Source organism: Cyrtonyx montezumae, unplaced genomic scaffold, assembly GCF_038088225.1.
Source record: "Cyrtonyx montezumae isolate F1298 unplaced genomic scaffold, pur_monq_1.0 scaffold_9, whole genome shotgun sequence".
NCBI lineage: Eukaryota > Metazoa > Chordata > Aves > Galliformes > Odontophoridae > Cyrtonyx > Cyrtonyx montezumae.
This window is the reverse complement of record NW_027072100.1, coordinates 11133405-11152492: the sequence shown is the minus strand read 5'-3', so window position 1 is coordinate 11152492 and position 19088 is coordinate 11133405. Positions and strand designations below refer to the sequence as shown.

General features: G+C 41.5%; 1 protein-coding gene across 2 annotated transcripts; it reads left to right on the top strand.

Moving 5' to 3' along the window:
* Window positions 1–3975: 3975 nt before the first annotated feature.
* On the top strand, window positions 3976–18842 carry EDN3 (endothelin 3). 2 transcript variants are annotated; one of them, XM_065754170.1, is made up of 5 exons: window positions 3976–4352; window positions 4698–4935; window positions 17594–17758; window positions 17860–17960; window positions 18796–18842. In XM_065754170.1, the coding sequence occupies exons 1-4, from the start codon at window positions 4301–4303 to the stop codon at window positions 17930–17932; spliced, it is 528 nt and encodes a 175-aa protein (XP_065610242.1). In that variant the 5' UTR covers window positions 3976–4300; the 3' UTR covers window positions 17933–17960; window positions 18796–18842. The 2 variants fall into 2 exon arrangements, with proteins under 2 accessions (XP_065610242.1, XP_065610241.1); XM_065754169.1 differs by having other exon boundaries at window positions 17845–17960.
* Window positions 18843–19088: the final 246 nt, after the last annotated feature.

The following is a 19088-nucleotide window of genomic DNA, read 5'->3' as shown; positions in this document are numbered from 1 at the left end:
GCAGCATTCCTTATCCAGAGATCTGAGCTCTGTCTCCAGCATATTACAACAGCAGGATATGTTATCTTATGCAAACTCCTTCCTAAATTTCACAACAGCTGAAACAAGCAGGAATCATTAAATAAGTGTGACACTGCTCCATTGCTACGAGGCTGAAAAAACAGCCATATAGTTCCTTCCTTACTCTGCTTTTATCTAAATACTGTAATGTGGTCAGAGCAGGGACACTTGTCCTCCTCACTGCTTACCAGGTATCTACTTCACTTCTGATAACACTCAAGTATTAAAATTAATAAAAGCAGTGGGAAAAGAGAAATAGGTAACACAACTCCTCCTTTAAACAAGTTACCCAATTGCAAACTATACAACATGATCAGTTGTTTTTTACTACATCTGGTTCAAAGGCCACTAAAATTGGGATTCTTTCCACTGACATCAAAGGGATCTGAATAGGGCTGTCTATAACAGGAGGGAGGCAAGATTACCTTCAGCTTTCTGTCTATAAGACCCAAGTGAAAAGTAACTAAAATAGTATTCAGAAGATAATGTTTTCTTAAGAACCCACTGATTTCAGCACATTTTTTCAATCAGCTACAATCTACTATATTGCTCACTTTGTGTGAATGATGCAGAATGTGCTACTGAACACACAGTGCTTGTATAGTAAAATGATCTTCATTTCATTAACAGAAAATAATATTCTGATTAAGAAGCAAGACAATGGGAAGAGAGATCCGTGTAGTGTACAGGCACAATACATAGGTTGGTTGTCTTATTGTCATATCTGTATTGATCAAGCTTTCCTCTTGGCCAGCTGAGAAGTCGTAAGAATAGAAACCAGTGCCAAAAATGTCTCCCCCACTGCCGACACTTTACCATGTATTTTAAATGTGGGCTTTATTCCTACTGTAAATGCATCCTTGAACGTTAGCTTTTTAAGTGGTTTCTCTCAGTAACCAAACTTCCTTAAAACCATCTGGAACTTCTTTAGAACTCGTAACCGTTTTGTGCAGTCACCTGTGTGATGAAGGTTAAATGCTGTGGAATTACTGCTAGGCTCTGTGACTGCTTCACAGTCACTGGAGTGTATTTATAAAGTGGGGATCACAAGGGACAGAGAAATACTAAACAAAACCAAGATTATGTTCCTAATTGAAAAGGCAGTCCAGGGTTTTCAAATATAAAATCTGGAATCCGAGCTTACTTTTCCTACCGTCATCTGTTACAGCTGTTCCACATTCCAGGACTCCTTCAGCCTTGACCTCATCTCTAAGATACGTTCTCCTTTCAGCCAATTGTAAGTTCTTCTCAAATACACAATATTTACACCCAGCAACAGCACAGGTCTACTGATCGCCTTCCTTTAAGCTGCTTGGGTGGCCTGAGAATGGGAAAGTGTCCGAGCGAAGGGGAATTCCCACTGTGTGTAGAGAACATTTCTGGCTCCTACAGCACTGGTCCTGCACAGGGGCAGGAAGGAATATGTTGGAAATAGGAAGATTAAGAAGTGTGAAGAGGATTAAGTCCATAGGTTTGCCTAGAGCTCCTTTTGAAAGTACCCATCCATCCTAAAGACTTGGAAACTGAAACAGAAAATGGGATCTGGGAAGGTAAAACAATTTTGAAGTAAAAGTTGTAAAATAATATAGATTTGACCAATTTGCTTTCAGACTGTTGGGAATCTGCCTCCATAGCTGCAACCCTGCTGGAAAACAAAACAAAACAAAACTGTGTTGTTGTTGTTGTTGCTGTTTTGTTTTTGTTTTTGTTTCTTTTTCCCAATACATAGAAGCATAATCCTCAAATAGGTTTACAAACCATTACCATTTCATAGGTAATATGCAACACAAATGTGTAACTGAGAACCAGGCCCACAACATCCAGAAGTACCAATTCCTCTGATGAGAGTCCCTTTCTTCCTGTAGATGTCTTACATCTTATCTCCCTTTCAAGCTTACCTACGGTCAACCTTGCCCTTCCTAATTTCTGAACCCTGACAGCTGATTTCAGAATATATTTTATTACTTCTTCTGTTTGCACAGCACTCAGTATCAGTGCTGGTATTGCCTCCCTGGGCTTGTCAGTGCTTAAAAAGCACATGGAAGAAGAAGCGGGGCCGTGTAGATGAGGGCTCCAAAATATTATTTAAAAAAATGAGGATTTTTTTGGAGAATTTGCATGAATCCGTTCACGACACAAAACCTTTTTTGCCCTTTTTGTTAACCTGCAGATACGATGCAGTTATACATAACCTGTTTTAAACTTTTTATCACTGTGTTGGTTTTACATTATTTTAAAATGTCTCACAACATATAAAATTACGTGAATAGATCAGAATTTGGAATAATATATTAAAACGTACTACATCAGCAACATGTAAGCAGTACTTCCTATTGGGTGCAGTGGGGGATTCTGTTAAACAGCAACTGTGCAAAAAATTTTTGTTTTTTCTTTCCTTTCAGAGAAGTCAAAATGCAATGTTTTGTGACTGTATCTTCCAAAATAGCAGCAGCCAACTCTGCTGATGCACTTTTAACACATAAACTCACCATCCAGCAGAACAACGTGCATAAAATTGGAGGTCACTGCAATTAGTCATCCTTAGAGGTAATTAAGCACTTTGCTAGATCAGTGCAACACTACTAACTTCAGCAATCTGCATAGGATCTAATTTTTTTCCTCACTGAGTTTGTTACGAGGACATTAGTGACTTGCAGTGAAGATATTTACAATTATCAGGACTAAAATCACCCAAATACTTTCCCAGCTCTGTTCTGTAGTTGAACGTTATCAATACCTCGGTGAACTGCTTGCACTGCTTCTGATATTTCAGTGCTATTATATTGCAAAGTCTTGTCATTTCAAAGTCATGCAAAACAATCCATTTCATTGTCCACAGAGAAACACAGCGTCAGCAAAACTCGGGAAAAAGGAACTTTTTAACTATGAATGTCTTTAACGAGCATCATGCTTTAGTTATTAGTTGGGAATTTGGGAGACCAAAGTTCCTCCCCAAGGACTCTCAAACTTTAGAAACTGACGAAGGCATGGTTTGACAAACTGATGAGATATGACATCTCAGTGATGTTTTCTGTAAGTGTTACTCAACAGTCCGCAGCAGAAGCTGGAGCTGGGGGCAGGGCTGGAGAAAGAATGTGAGATGGCAGAGAACAGCATCAGGCCTTCGAATAACGTGAGCTGAGTGATTCTGCAATGACTTTTCTACTCGTGAAACAGATTCTAAGGAATGCACTGAACTTGCATGATGCATAAGAAGTAATAAATCAATCAATAAACATTGATTGCGGCTCTTTCTGGTAGTGTTGAAACACACTTAGATGTTTTGATTTAAAATACTGACAATTAAATTTGCTAATCTTTCTCTGTGAGCTATCTTCAACACACGTTCTCTGTAATAGGTGATAAAACACTAACTACTGTAATGAAGGACATGACAGACTCCCTTAGCCCCTGCCTGTTATCACTGAACGGTTTATATTCTGATAACAGGACCACACACAGTAGTCCTGTTCTAGGCACAAGCATCACGTATGCATACTGTACGAAAACCTTACGTTTTGTGCTCTAGGTAAAGAGGTACTCAATTAAGCAGGTAAAGGAAAGTCAAGTCTAGAAGGAAAAAGAAAAAAAGAAAAAAGAAAACCCCAAACAACACTTGCTAAGTCTGTAGCTCAGATTAGAGTCACGAGCTCTTGTTTTTATCACACAAGCCGCCTTCCTGAAACTACAGACCTTTTAAAAGCGATTTTAACGGGACTACGAGCCCCGTTAGCATTGCCGGGAGGGATGCACCTCCCGCTACCGGGGAGGGAAGGAGCGGGGGAGGGAAGGAGGGAGGCTGGCTGCGTGCTGCTGCCGCCTGCCCCTCACCTGCGCGGCCGGGCCGGGCCGGGGCCGGGGGCGGGCGGTGCCAGCAGTGCCCGCCCCGGGGCCGCAGCTGTCCGCTGGCGGGAGGCGGCTGCAGCTGGGAAACAGCAGCTCCGGTTTCTGATCGGCTTTGGGGGTGGGGTGGGAGGTGTGTGTGAGAAAAGCCGAGCGATGGAGCTTCCCTTCTTTTGACAACACTCTCCCCTTCAGGACTAAGTCTGTACTGGAAGTAAAGGAACTACGTGGGAGAAGCGCCGGTCGCACCTTCGCGTGGGAAGCGGCTGAGGAGCAGCGTGTGCCGCCGGCCCGAGGATCCCGCTGCCTGCACGCCGCGGCGAGCCCCCCTGGAACGGCTCCGCCGCCTCTGCAGTTCGCCGTTGCCTGCAGTTAACTAGCGTGCGATTTGGGTTTCATGGAGCTGGGCTTATTGTTCCTTTTTGGACTTACAATTACGTCGACTGCAGGTAACGTGGATTTTAATTCCTTTCTCTGCCATTCCCACGCACGCACACAAAGAAAAGCTGCTTCGTGTCGTTTTGCTTTTTATCTCCTTCTACCGAACGGCAGCAGCAGCCCAGTCCGACGCGCGGTATCTAACCGGGCACCGGAGACATCACTCGGCCGTGCTCGGGTTACGAAGCGAGCAGCTCTCGCCGTGCCCCGCGGGCTGGGGCGCACCGGGCAAGCATCTAACGGTGCTTGTAACAGAGCTGAAAGTTTTCAGGGAGCGGCGCGCTTGGGGTCCCGGCGCGGAGCGGGCTGGAAGGGCTCGGGGGCTGCGGCGGGGTTACTGAGCGCTGCTCTTGCAGGGTCCTCGCTGCCCCGGCCCCGCTCCCTCTCGGCGGGCGGAGATCCGCGCTCGGCGGCGCTGGGGCAGAAGCAGCGGGAGGAGAGCGGAGCGGCGGCGGTGCCGACCGGCGGCAGAGCCAAGGCGGCGGACGGCGGGGTGCTGCGGCGCCGAGCCCGGCGCTGCACTTGCTACACCTACAAAGACAAGGAGTGCGTCTACTACTGCCACCTCGACATCATCTGGATCAACACCCCCGAGTGAGTGAGGGCGGGCGGGCCGCGAAATGGCGGGCCGGGCCGCGAAGGGTGGCGGGCCGCGAAGGGTGCCGAGCCCCGCGCGGATCGCCGGGAGGTGAGGGGGCCGCGGGGCGGGAGCGGGCGGGGGCACCCCCGGGGCGGGCGGGACCCGGCTGGAGGACCGCCGGGGGGAGGCGGTGCCGAGCGCTGCCGAGGTCAGGGCGGGACGAGGGGCGGCCGCCCGGGAGCGGGGTCTCGAGGCGCTGCTGCCCCACGGCCGTGCCCGTCCCGCGGGCACACACAGCACGCACACGCACACGGGGAACGCGGTGTGGGAGCGCCGCGTGCGCTCGGATGGAAAGCGGGCGCGGAGAGCTGCTGTTGTGTAGGAGAAACCTGTTTCTAATAAACCCGTTTGGGAAAGGAACGATAGCGTTTGTGCAATTGTACTGTTTCTGTTGAAAGAAAAACAGCATGGCGGAAAACGCTTTGACATTAAACTAATTTTTGAAAAGCTCGGGGTACCAAAGTGTTACAGAAAGTGTCTTATACAACCACGCTTGTGGCTATGGTCAACGAGCTTTTGTTTCAACTCATAATAAAAACAGTTTCTGAAAACATGACATTTCCCACGAAGTGGAAACTCTGAGTTTCTCACAGGTCAGAGGGGGTGAGGCACACGCAGTAGGGCAGGATCCAACGCAGACAGCGTCTTAGGAAAAGAGATCGGCCAGGAAGAGTGACTCTTTGCCTACATCCCAAAGGTTAGCGTGCTCCTCTTCCTCGGCCATTGTATATATCCTGTCTGAACTAAGCCTCAAGGATCTGTGAATATGTTCATAGGCTATGCAGTCCCATAGAAGCTCAATCAGTTCATTAAAAAATAACCAGGAGATCTAATTGGAAACATGACTGTGAACTTGTGCAATCCACTGACTGCAGTTTGGGAACGTTTCTGTCAGCCTCCTGCTCCTTTGGATCAATTGCAAAGCATTAGATTAAAATAACAAAAAGAGTAGAAAAGGACAGAAAGTAGCAGTAAAAGAGGTTGACTTAAATAGGGTTCACAGCACTAAATTTGTAAATGCTCTTGTGTATCCCAAGTTGAAGCCGTGCCAGGTGACAAGTCCTTTGGAATTCTACCATCCTGAACTTAATACAGTCACAGAAGTCATTGAATTCTTTGTTTTCGTTCCATTAGGAAAATTTGTACACAGTCCTGTAACATTAATGAATTAGTGGTCACTATTAATGTCGAGTGTTTTTCTTACCTAAAAGTTATGTCACAGAATCATAAAGTCATTAAGGTTGGAAAGGCCAATGAGATCATCTAGTCTAGCTATCAACCCATACCTGTGACTGCTCTGACTGTCACTCAGTGTGACATCCACCCTTTTAACAAAGAATTTAAAGTTGAGAATGGAGATATAAAGCATTTTGATGTTACTTTTGGCATTAGCAATGAGGTATTTAAGATAATTCAAATATTAAGCGGTCGGGACTACGATTCACAGCTTTCTTAACTAAAGTCAGTTGTACATAAAATAACAGCATATTCCTCAGGTATGTAAAGTCACTGTACTGCCACCATCCACTATGCAAGTCTTGTTTGTGATGATTCAGCTTGCCTAAAAGATTGTCTTTCATCATTTTATGCCATTTAACTGAATATTTCAATGCAAGACGCAGAATGTATAAATTTGAATATTAAGCATTTTTGGTACATTTTAGCTAATGTACAGGTTAGTTTGGAGAACAAACTATTAACACCGTTAGAACTAGGTTAGAGACTCCGTAAGTTGATAAACAGTGGGTGAATAATGGTGAGAAGTGGGGGAATTAGTTCAGTAGGAATTGAGTTTTTTGGAATCTCAGAGTTGGAGAAAAGAGGTGCTCTCAAAGTTGCCTGGCTGCAGTGCCTGGGGAGGGGCGTGCTTTGGCTGGAAGAGCTAGGAGGCTGAGCTGGACTGCCTCGCTGTCCTGCTCTGGTGGTTGTTTCTTGAGACCTGCCTGCTCTGAGCAATGGAAGGAAAGGCTGTTTACAGGCTAGGGAGGTGAACAAATCTCCCTCTAAGCTGAGAGGGCACCCTTGAGTTGTAGGGTTCTTCCATGGAGGAAAGCTTCTAACTGTGAGGACAGAGAAAGACACCAAATTAAGTATGCATGGAGATATTTCACATTTTTTACCATGTTCAGTGCAACAGAAATAGGTTTAGGATTTCATGTCACGTATCTGAATGACAATGTGCTGCTTCTGGCCTGGTACTCTACCTGGTCTCTCATTCACATTCAGAAATACACTAGGCCTGTCTGTTGGTAGACCAAACAAGCTGTGCAACTTCTTCTAAATGGAAGTAAACTTTCTATCTGGACAGACTGCACATCTGCTTATAAACAGGCTTTATGTTGCTGTGTGCATGCTATAGGAAGTTTTTATGTCTCAAATGTAACTTTGAGGATCAAATACAGAATAGAAAACCAGAAAAATCTGTGAGAAAAATTGGTTTTCACAGAATCATTTAAGGTTGGAAAAGATCTTAGGATCCTCGAGTGTAACCATAACCTGACCAAAAAGTGTAATGGTGTTCTGTGTCCATTGCTGATATCTATATTCCTAAAGGTGTGCTTATATCTTCATGTAGATGTGTCTCTCTTGGTTACAAGTTAGTATACTTTTGAAGCATGTTTCTTAAATAGAAAGAAACGGAAGGGACAAGGATCATCGAGTCCCATTCCTGCCTCCACTGAGGACTTCTGGAGGTTGGTGGTCCTGTTTGTGGCAGGAGGGTTGGATCTCGATGATCCTTGGGGTCCCTCCCAACCCAGGCCATTCTGTGATTCTATGACTTCCTAAAAAATTAAACCCTATGTCTGAGGACATTGTCCAAATGCTTTGTGGGCTCCAGCCATGTGCTGTGACCCTGGGAAGCCTGTTCTGGTGTCTAGCCCCTGTTGATTCTGATCTTGCTGCTCACTTGCTTCTCATGCTCATTTTCCAGTTTTATTTCCTACATCAATCACTACAAATGCTTTTTACAATTATTGTTACTTCACTTTTTGCTTCTTTACTATTTTTTTCCCCTTTCTCATAATTTATATCCTTCATTTATCATTTCTTGGCAAAAAATTCTTTATATTATCTTTATCCAGGTTACTCTTTTCTCCATACTTAACAGATGAATGAAACTCTTCTGGTTTCTTTCCTCTACTCTTCCCAGCTGAAGACACTATTTAAGAGTTGTTGATATATATGCTAAACAAATCACTCTCTCTCCTCCTTCCCTGGAAAAATGGTAAAAGTTTTAATAAAAACAGTGCTAGAGGCAGATGCCTTTCCAAATTCAGGGCCCATTTCTGTCCTCAATGAGAAAGATCAGTGAGTTGACAGTTGAAGAAGAGCACGTGATTGCAGAATGTGGACCGTCTGACTCTGCAGCTATTTCCAATTGAGAGGGAAATCTGTGCACATTTGAGTATTGCTTTAGATCCTTCTGTGAACCGTGGGGGTTAGTCCAGATCACTGAGCACACCAGTGCTATTTTGACCTAGCCTCAAACTTTCATGGTGGGAATAGTGACAGTCTTAAGTCAGAAAGTATTCCTAAAGAAAGTCTGCTAAATCAGAGAAGAATAACACAATTATGTGGCGTAGACAACAGTTAACATATCATAATAAAGATAATTAAAAGCTGGTAAATTGTTCTCACTGATAAGAGTGGTTACTCAGAATTAGTTTGCAATGCATTTTTTATCAAGTTACTAATTATGCTTATCTTGATTCATATCTTGATCTATAGTTACAGACACATTAAGAGAGAATGACTTGTCTTTTAAACAGTACCCTCTGATGTAATACAGCTACAACTTAATGCTTAATTCCACATGTTAAAGAAAGCACTTCTTCAAAGGGGTTCTATATTTAAGCATATGTTGAGCTTGTACACTCACTGCAAAATGCATTTCTGTTAATGACATTAATGTTAATAAGCATGAAACACTATAGATGCTCAGAATAAACAGTAAAAGATTGAAAGTGTTGTAGGAAAGTAATGCTATTACAGGAACACGACATCAGATACTAAAGTGGTCTTTAATTCTGCTATAAAAGTATAATGAGAATTTGTGGCAACAGTCCAGAAACTTTCAAAGGAGAATTAGCATAGATGAATATTTGTCAGGGCACTTCCTTACTCAGACTAAGCACCAGATTTCTTGAGGTGTTTAAATCAAAGCAAAAGATTATGTTCTATTTCTTTATGCTCAGAAGAGGAATGACTGAATGAATTCTGTGGCCGTGTTATAAAAACCACTTTACATAATCTACCAGTTCAATCTGCCAATTATGCACATTTCTGAATCAGTAGAGTTGGACGGACAAAGTGAGAGGATGAACTGGATCTAGTATCTTCACACACTTCTCCAATCCTCTGTACTTAGATAGCATTTCGTTGAAAGGAGGCCTGTATAACGTTACTGAAAGCACTTTTTCATCCTTATTGTTATTATAAAGCATTGCCATTTCCTTATTTTTTGAGAATTATCTCCATCATTGGGTAACTATGCACACCGTTCTCTACTGAAAATAAAGGAACACAGCTAAAGATTTCTTGTTGAGCGAAACAATTAAGCATGTGCTTATAATCTTAATAGATCAGATTGAAAGTTCTGGCTAGCCAAAGGCATCAAGATAAAACGGTGGCTGCAAGCCAGGCAAAGCTGATATCTCTGTTTAATGACACACATGGTTCACCCTCAGAACCAAGTGCCAAAAGAAGTGATGAAGTAATGAATCTTATGTTGAATTGATTTTATTTTTATGGATGGAGTTTGCCTTACATTTGAAGACTACCAAGATTAGACTGCCTACGTGCATTACTTGTCCTAATGTAGCCCAAATGAAAAAACACAAAAAGTAAAATCTCATCAAGCTAGATACAATTAAATAAAAGTACAGAATCTATGGCCATACTGCTAAAAAAAATAAACTAGCCACAAAGCAGATAAAAGGAGTTGAAGCAAATGAGAAATATTAACTACATTTTTCTTTTAAGTTGTAATTACTTTGTTGAAAGATTAAATACAACTGTGAATCTCTGACCCTCGGAAGGTTTTTCTGTTAAAATGCTGCACAGATCTTTACATCGAAGGGAGAGTATTTCAAATCAATTAACTGAAAACAGTAATAAGCTTCTTCTATTATGGTTATACTTCATGATTAACAATCTGTTTTGATAATTAGGCCAATTATACTAACAGTTATTCTTCCTGCATATTTAAATTGCGTTAACTGAAAGCGTGATGCCAGAACATCCTTAACCTCATGGATTCATGGGCAGGCAAGCCTTCTGACATACTCATCATTTGCCATTATTACAAACAGAGCCCAAAGGGTTTCAAATTAAATTTCTTACAGACTTCCGTTTTTGCACTCTGACTTCACATCTCTGTTGATTGCCCTTAGCTTTCATGCATATTCTTAGGCAGACAAGCCAGTTTGCCTGTCGTTTGCCTTTATTAAAATGCATGTACTTTACTAGTGAGAGCACTGCACGTAGTTTTCACAATTAGAATTCTGAAGCCAGCGAGATAAATACTAACCTTAAGGAAAAAGACCTTCCAGGTGTAGTAATGCAATATAATGACACAGTATTTTACTTAAAGATTCTTCCAGGCTAAGAAGTAGCTCAGCCTTCTTTCTGCATGCCTATTATGTTTTAAAACATGGGCCACCACGCTCTCTTGAATGAACTAGGTCCAGTGTTCCCATATCCTAAGTTAAAGACATTGGTATGGCTTTATTTTTAGTGAATGCCTTCTTTCCAACTGAAACAATTCCTATTCCAGCAGCTGCTCTTAAGATCACCTTTTTTTTTTTTTTTTTTTGAGATTTCCTTATCCTGCATTATTCAACAGCATGCATCTAAATCTCTTTCCAACACATGCACAGTTGGAATTAACACCCTCCTCAGTATAAATGCAGAATACATCCTCTCAGTCTTCCTGAAAACCTTATTTGTGGTACTTGCAGTATTGACATCCTAACAGCAGTATCCTCAGAAAGACCTGAAATTACTATTTGGCTCTGAAGATTAAATCCTGTGTTGCTGTGGGACCTGGCCCTACAGAGGATGGGGTCAGGGATGAGGCACACCGATAGCTGATGCCTTGACATTTCCCTACAGCTGCTCATGTTGGTCTAATTCTTAAGAATAAACAAAGAATAAGCATTCTCCAGAGCTGTCAAACCACAGTCACTTTCATCAGCCTTAAGGTTTAACACTCCCTATTTGTTTTCCCCTAGGTTTTTGCTTGCTTTGTTTTTAAACCAGCAGTGGGTTTTAACTATACATACTGTGGGGAATGGTAGAAGCATACACCAGAGAGTGTTTTCTGTGGGGGCTTCAGGAACTAGCAATAAATACTCTGAATTCTGCTTTGAAAAACCTACCATTTGCCACTTGATTTTATTTATCTTATTTTTCAGCCAGTCTTTACATTTGGGATTTACCTCAGTGTATTTGCTTTAGAGCTGGCCCCCTCATTGATGAAATTCCCTGCCAGACAGAGGAAGAAAAAGGAATAACAGGAGCTTGGGCCTCACAAACAGAAAATACTGCACCAGTCATGTATTCTTTTTTTCAAATAGCAATCACCTCACTTGCCACAAGACTGGGAGCAGATTAGAATTGGTATGGGGACTGAAGGATATGGGAACTGCTGATTTGAGAGAGGTATTTATGTTGAACAATAGTCTTAACAAACGCACTCCAAGTTTCACTCAACTCAGATGTTTTTCTGATCATATTTGATACAGGAAACACGTAACATCCTTCTGACAGCTACAAGATAAGGATTTCAAGTGCTGAAATTAAAATTTACATTCTTAAGACTTTTCTTGCAATAAAATAGCATCTGTTTTGATTTGGCTGCTCATTTATGATTTAATTATTCTCCAGATCTGTTTTGATGTAAGTTGTATTGCTGAGTTTTCTTTGGTTACGAAAACTTAAGCAAATACATAATTTCACTCAAGAAAAAAAAAGTCTCACCTTATAATAACTAAATGTGAGTCCTCTCCTACGATCTAGAAACAAAGATTACATTCACTTCAGTATTGATTAATTCATCTGGTCTTGAATTAGAAGTTAATTTTGTAAATAGGACTAAATGGCCACCAGCTCTCGCATTAGAAATAAGGTTTTACTGAAGCCCAGTCCTACCTCTCTGCTGTACTGCTGAACAGAAATCACATTTTCACTCACGCTAGGCCTCCTGTGTTTTGTCAAGAGAAATCCTATGAAGACCCCTGAACTTTCCTGTGACTTCCAACCAAACCCATACTGCAGCTGAGAAGTAACAGATGTAAGAGCTGTGCTTGTCACTTGCTGTGGCTTGACTGGCTGCTCAACAACATTGTGCTGACCAACAAGCATCTTCCACATCATATTTCTCACTTTCTAGAAACACCCTGCATGCAGCCCGTTTATTTTTCTATTGATTGTGACAGCACTGGTTAATTGAACCTCTGAGGCAAGTAGGCAGGTACACGTGTTGCTAACAAGATAGTGGGGCTTTGCTCAAGCCTGTGTCACTGTTGTGGGGCTGCTGGGGTGACATGCTAATGGAAGATGCCCAGGAAAACAATCTGCCTTCAGTTCTTCCACAGCAGTTACTTGCATACCATAGAGTCCCAGTGGGAAGTAAATCAAAGCACTCATCTCATCAGTAAGACTAGATGGTGAAGTAGATACGTGCAATCCTGGCTTATTGCCCAAGTTAGCTGTAATTAATTAACTAATTTGGTGTCCTCCCAAATTAGCAAGTATTAAAGTGTAAGATTGAAAGGAAAAAAAAACAGTGAAGGTAAAACCAAATCCAGCAAGGTCTTGGAGCTACATCCTTCTGCATAACAGTAGCCTATTTAGATGTACAGGAACTCTGAATACTGCTAAAAGGAGGAGGTGGGAAATAGAGGTGTGGCTACAGAGCGTAAAAACTCATTTATCTCATCTAAAATTAAGTTAACTGCAAAAAGATAATCAGAAAAAGGACAGTTTCTTTGAGTAGAGCACGTGGTTAAAATTACACAAGACCAAGATGTCAGAGTCTTCTCTGAAGAACATTCCTATTGTGCTTACCTCTTAAATGAGGAGGAGGAGATACTGTGGGAGGAAATCCTATTGTAAACTACTCACATTTAAAATAAACAATGCCTGTTGCAGACAGACAGAGTGAACTTGGGCAGCCAACTGTCTCTGTGACTCAGTGTCACTGCAGTAGTTTTATGTGAAATTGTACATAGAAGTATCTGTTACTTTCCCCAGCCTCTCTTATTCTGGATACATTTAATGTTTGCTTTCTTTCCAAGTTCTTTGTTCTCAGTGGTCCTTACAGGGATCTCATACACGTTAAGATTGTCTGAGAACACTGGAGACAGTTGGGAGCCTTGCTGGCCTGGATACCTGCCAGAAAATATATTGCTGAATACTGAAATCACAGCATCTAAGATGAATGCTGCAACCCCCTCATCCCTTTGTTTTGGCTGAAACTCTCAAGTGCCCTGGAGGTATCTACTGTGTTTAAGTGGCTGGGAAAGTAGAAAATAATAGCAGCTCATAGGTCAATTATAACATAGCATGAGAAACTCAAACACATGTTATAAGAATTAAACTGATTGGATTTGGCTGCTTGAATTCTGAACATTCACTGTGGTATAAATGAGGGACAGCAGGACATAGGCAAGTTGTACCCCTTCCCAATTAGACTTGAAGGTAACGGTCATTCAATGGGCAGTTCTTTCTGTGGAAACTTGCACCAATGTCTCTGGTTTAGAATGGCTGTTTCTCTGTTACTCAGAACTTGTCTTTTTCAAAAAAAAAATGCTCATCTCTGTTAATTTAGAGGCAATAGCTTGCTCACTTCTAGTAGCAGAACTTTTATGTTGTGTTTTGTGGGTGCAAATGCAGATGCACAGAAATGGTCTAGATTATTTAGCACCTGACAATATGATTTGTAGATCCATGCTTTCCTAGTAGCAACATTGGCTGGCCTAAGGATTGCTGTCCAGTTCTTTTATTGCAGGAATCACAAATATGTTTCTAACGATGGGAACACACTGTGCTTTGATTAGCTTTGTGCAGCTCTATTGTTATACAAGAAATCACATAACAGATGTGTTGCAATAGCTATCTATAATTTCATCACGTGGAATAATTCTAGGCACTGGAGAGTTAGGTTAGCAGCTTATGTTCCACACACAGCCTTATAATGAGAGGAATAAAGAGAGTCATTTATACTGATGAAGACCCTAAGTTCAGGCTTTCTTTAATTTAGAAAGCTCTTAAAAACGCAAACCTATCTACACCCACTCCATGCCTGCAGTAATCATCCCGTGAACGCTTCCAAAGGAGGCTGCCACACAGACAGCAGTTCAAAGAAGTGCCTTGGACAGGCTGAATCAGAATTGCCTAGATTTGCTTGGTCTCCTCGTGGAGATAAGGCGTAAGGGACACAGTACCTATTTGCTCTTTAATACATGGAAACCCATTTTACAGCTTTAGGAGGATTTTGTTCTCTAAAAGGAAGAAGTGATGCGTACTAAGTCAGACCATACTTAGGGAAGCATTTTTTTCTTTGTATCTGCCATATCCTAAATGGCTCTTAACCAGTGCTTTGGCCAGGGAGCTGCTCGTAACTGCAAGGAGCACAGTGCAAGAGGACTGGTTGCTCAGGATCCCCAGAAGCCCCAGCAAGTGGCAGGCCAATAAATATACTGCTGCCTAGTTCAGCTGTCCCTCATCTTCTCTATGGGGAGACAAACTGCCCTGTGTACACTAAAGCCAGCAAAACTTTGACTAAAGAAGACAGATGCCTCACCTGAAAGGGAAAGTGGTGTGACTTCTTGGCTAAGCAAATGCTTGTTTGACAATTAAATGCTAATAATAATTTCCACTGAGTACAGAAATTGTGATTCCGCATCTGTCAGTTTGAACCTGAGCACTGCAGCACCATATAATTTGCTGCACAAGCAGCCTTTTCCTAATCACATGTAACAATCTAAGATTAAGTATGCTGCTAGGCAAATGCTTCTGATACTTGTTCAAATGAATCTCTCTGGCATCTCTTCTCACTTCTGAAGTACTGAGAAAGTGGCATGAACTGACTTGAAATAGTAACATTTTCAGCTGCTGGAATGATAGCCATGCACACACTAGCATTTGCTTAAACGTTGTGATTTATGAGTTGCATCTGAGTACCCGACAGGCAAGAAAGCACCAACTATATTATGAAGCTCTTTCTGAATCCTGCTGAAAAGATTGAGTTGCTATTGAAGTTTATCTGCTTTGGTTTTGAACTTTTGCCTTAGAAATTAAAGACACAGGCACACTGGAGAACAGTTAAATTCCCATCTCTGATTAATTAACGAGCACACAAGCGCACATGAAAATGCTTGCTTGGACATTCTAGTTAAAATTCTTACATTTGAAAATGGCATTTATTTTTGGACCATTGAGAAAGAAGTGCTCTTAAATACGTTTTCAGAGCTTTCAAGCGTACTCTAATAAGCATCGAGCTTGCAAGTTCCATAGAACATAAGGCACTTCATTAGAAAGATCAGAAGCAGGATCTAAAATATCAGTCTACTCCTTTGCTCAGGGCTGTGATTCATGCTTCTTATCACTTGTAATTATACCATATTGCCCACCCCTGTCAGTTGGTTGGGATTTACTGTCTCTTAGGAAAGACAGCTGACATGTAATGGGCCCGGAGTTCCCATACTGAGGTATTAACGTAAAATTGAAGTTGATTATGACTTGCAAACTGCAGCAACAAAGGAAGAAAGCACATGTGCCCTTTTGCCTCTCCAGCTGTGAAGGCAAAACCTCTGACACAGGCCAGGCCACAGCACAGTCCCACAGAGATATGCTTTTCAGTAATTAGAATAAGAAAAAAGGTATCATATGTCGGAAAAGTAGACTTAACAAGGAACTTCTTTAAATAACAATAATAAAATACCACAGTATTTTATTTCTTGTTAATACAGCATGGAAAGACTTCTGTAAGAGTGATAAAAGGTTCCTTATCCCCTTGCAACCTATTTGCCATGAAATAGAGGCTTCATGTTTGGTTAGACCAAGCAGAATTCCTCCTTTCAGTCCAGCCTAAATCTGAGCAAGAAGTCAAATAAAATTTTCTCAGAATTTCCATAGAGAATTCCCCACCCTTAAAAATACAAGAACTTTTCCCTGTTCCTTTCTCTGAAAACCAACCTTAAAAAAAGAATCCAAATCATGGCTACATAATTATGACAGCAGTTATCTACATTAGCCATTTATCTGCCATTACTCTGAACAGTATAGAAGAGACACATAGCAGTATGCAATTAATTCTGTGCAGTTATAAAGAGGGATGTGCCCTTAACACTGAGGACAAGAGACAGCTTCTCAGATGACTGCGTGTGACAAAGGGACAAAATCAACTCAGACTCTTAGGACTAATTTGCATATTCTTGATCTTTTCCAGCACTGAGGCATAGCCATAGAATGAAGAAAGTGCTGGAAGTACACAACAGCTTCTGCACAAATGTTAAGCAGAGCAGCATCTTCTACAGGAAGGCCTTCTCATGGTCGCTAGCACACAAATAACTGCTTCTGGTTTTGTATCTTCCTGTGATTTTTGTGATAAATCCATATGTGATGGGTGTGCTCTGCTTCAGGCTGTGAAAGATGAGGTGCACTGTTACAAACTAGTACATACTAGCAGAGCAGAGGTTTGAATAACTGATTTGCATCAACAGTACTGATGTTACATCAGAAATTACAGCAGAGATTACAAAAATAATGCTTCTAAACCTTCCAGCCCACCATGAGTGTGGGAAAATGGAAAATTTGCAGCTCCTCAATTAATAGCCTAATGATATTTTTATGAAAGCAAATGAAATAAGTCCAAGTACATGAAGTTAGTGCGTCCACACTGATTATGCAGACTCTGCCCTATAACCTCTCTCTAACCCTTCTGTAACCACTCTTATTTCCTCTCCCCAATTCTTTTTCCTCCCACCTCCACTCCTCTTTCTCTCCCTTTGGAGCCATACGAATGTGAGGTTTGCACAGCCCAGCCCTCGAGTGTGCTGAAACTTTGGTGGGTGTCCAGCAGTTCTGTGTGGTGTAAATCTGCTGTTGATTGAGATACTTTAAAGTCATTTAGGAGAATAACTTTTGAGACATGAGCACGGAGTAATAAAGCACGTGCTTTCCTGATACTACTGGCTATAACCCACAAATGAACAAAGCATGCCAGACTCCAGGGAAACAAAGCAAATTAATCCTTACTATATTTTGGTGTGCTGCTGTAGAGAATATGTATCTGCTAATACTTTCCAATGGAAGATCACACGTGGAAGATTATCTAGCTTATTCTCACCATTGTGACTCCATGGAGCACATTCTCAAACACTAGCTGTTTGTTTGGGGTTTTTTTTTAATTTTTTAAACTACTTCCTAAAAGCTCGACTTGATCGAGAAGTTGTAATCAGAGAACTTCTTACATAAGCACAGTCTCTTGGGTTTTTTTTTGCTGTTATTTAGTGGTTTGCATCACTAGCTCTGTTTTTTAAAACAGAAAGAACAACATCTTAATTGACTCCTAAAATACACAGTGTTTTGTGGTTCTCCCAACAGGAGGACTGTGCCATATGGGCTGTCTAACTACAGAGGCAGCTTTAGAGGCAAAAGATCTGCAGGCCAGAATCAAAGCACTTCTCAGTCCTCACTTCGGTGCTCCTGTTTGGATATTCACGACAAACAGTGTATGCAGTTCTGCAGAAGAACACAAGACAGAAGAAGGTGAGTGTCTCTTCTTCATCACCCACATGATTTGATTATTTCATGCAAGATAATTATTGACAAGAACACTAAGGGAAATGTAACAGCTCTCTCTTACTCAGAAATCATGGAGCAGTGAAAACAACAGAGGAGAAAGACCAACGCAGGGAAGAGGAGCACGCTTTCGTTCAGTAGCAGTGTTTGGAGGATTCTGACCAGTCAGGTACAGCTCAGGTGGTCATATATTTCTATTCAGGAGTAAACAGAACTTCTCCAAGATTTTCTTTTTATTTTCGTGAACCTGAATTCTTTCAGATGAACACTATGAACAGAATTCGGCCCAGTAGGTCTCGTTTTTATTTTACTTTTAAAATACGTTTTATTACACACAGAATTACTGCAGCCTTCCTCTTGCTGATCTAGCTCCTTCAGAATTTGGATTCTCTGGCTGCAAGCCAACACGTTTTGGAAATGGTCCTATTGTTTATGGTTTTGTGTTTGTTTTTTTTTTTAAGGGCAAGAGCTGTTCCTGCCTATCATCTTTTTACTCAATCAGCACTGTAACAACTTAAGCTACACGTGACAGTGCACTGCTTCAGTAAAACTAAAATTGTCAAGATGATGCAGCAACCAAACAAACTGTGGAAAAAATGGTTGGAGAGGAAGTAAATCTTCTGTAAGTTTCAGATACAAAGAGGTTATGGTGACCTTGCAGCAAGTTCCAAGAGATACCAGTTCCAAATCTATGCTTACTGCCCTTAGTACTATTGCTACGTAAGAAATGAAAATGATGTCAGAAACATTTCCAGTTCAGGATGAAATGAAGCAGCCATTAGAAACAGAAAGCTTTAAAAACAAAAATCACCTAATTACCCCCAACATTTCAGCCACAGAGGGAAGTACCTAGAATTTTTTTTGTTACAATTATGCAACCAGAGCTGGTTAGGCATCTGAGCAGGATTTACTCTGTGTGTATAATCAAAGAGATGAAGCAGAGTTCTATCAGGTCATGGGGAGTTCTGACTAATCCAGCAGGTTTTGTTTGTTTGATTGTTTAGCTTTAATGTTCGCTTGCTGAAGCTCAGAAGTGAGAACTTAAGCTACAACTCTCCCTTGAGATGGACAAAATTGATGCTTCAGTCTGATGCCAGTGGAGACATCAGCAATATTCAACACTTTCATGTCATCAATGCCACTCTGAGGGCACATGAATCTGTATGAAGAAGCTTTCTCCATGCTCCCCTCCTGAGAAACTCAGTAAAGGATAATCTTTATCACCTAACCTGGCAAGGAACGTATCATCATTGAAGAATTTAAAGGTGGATCCAAACTTCAGCAATTTCAGTTTCAG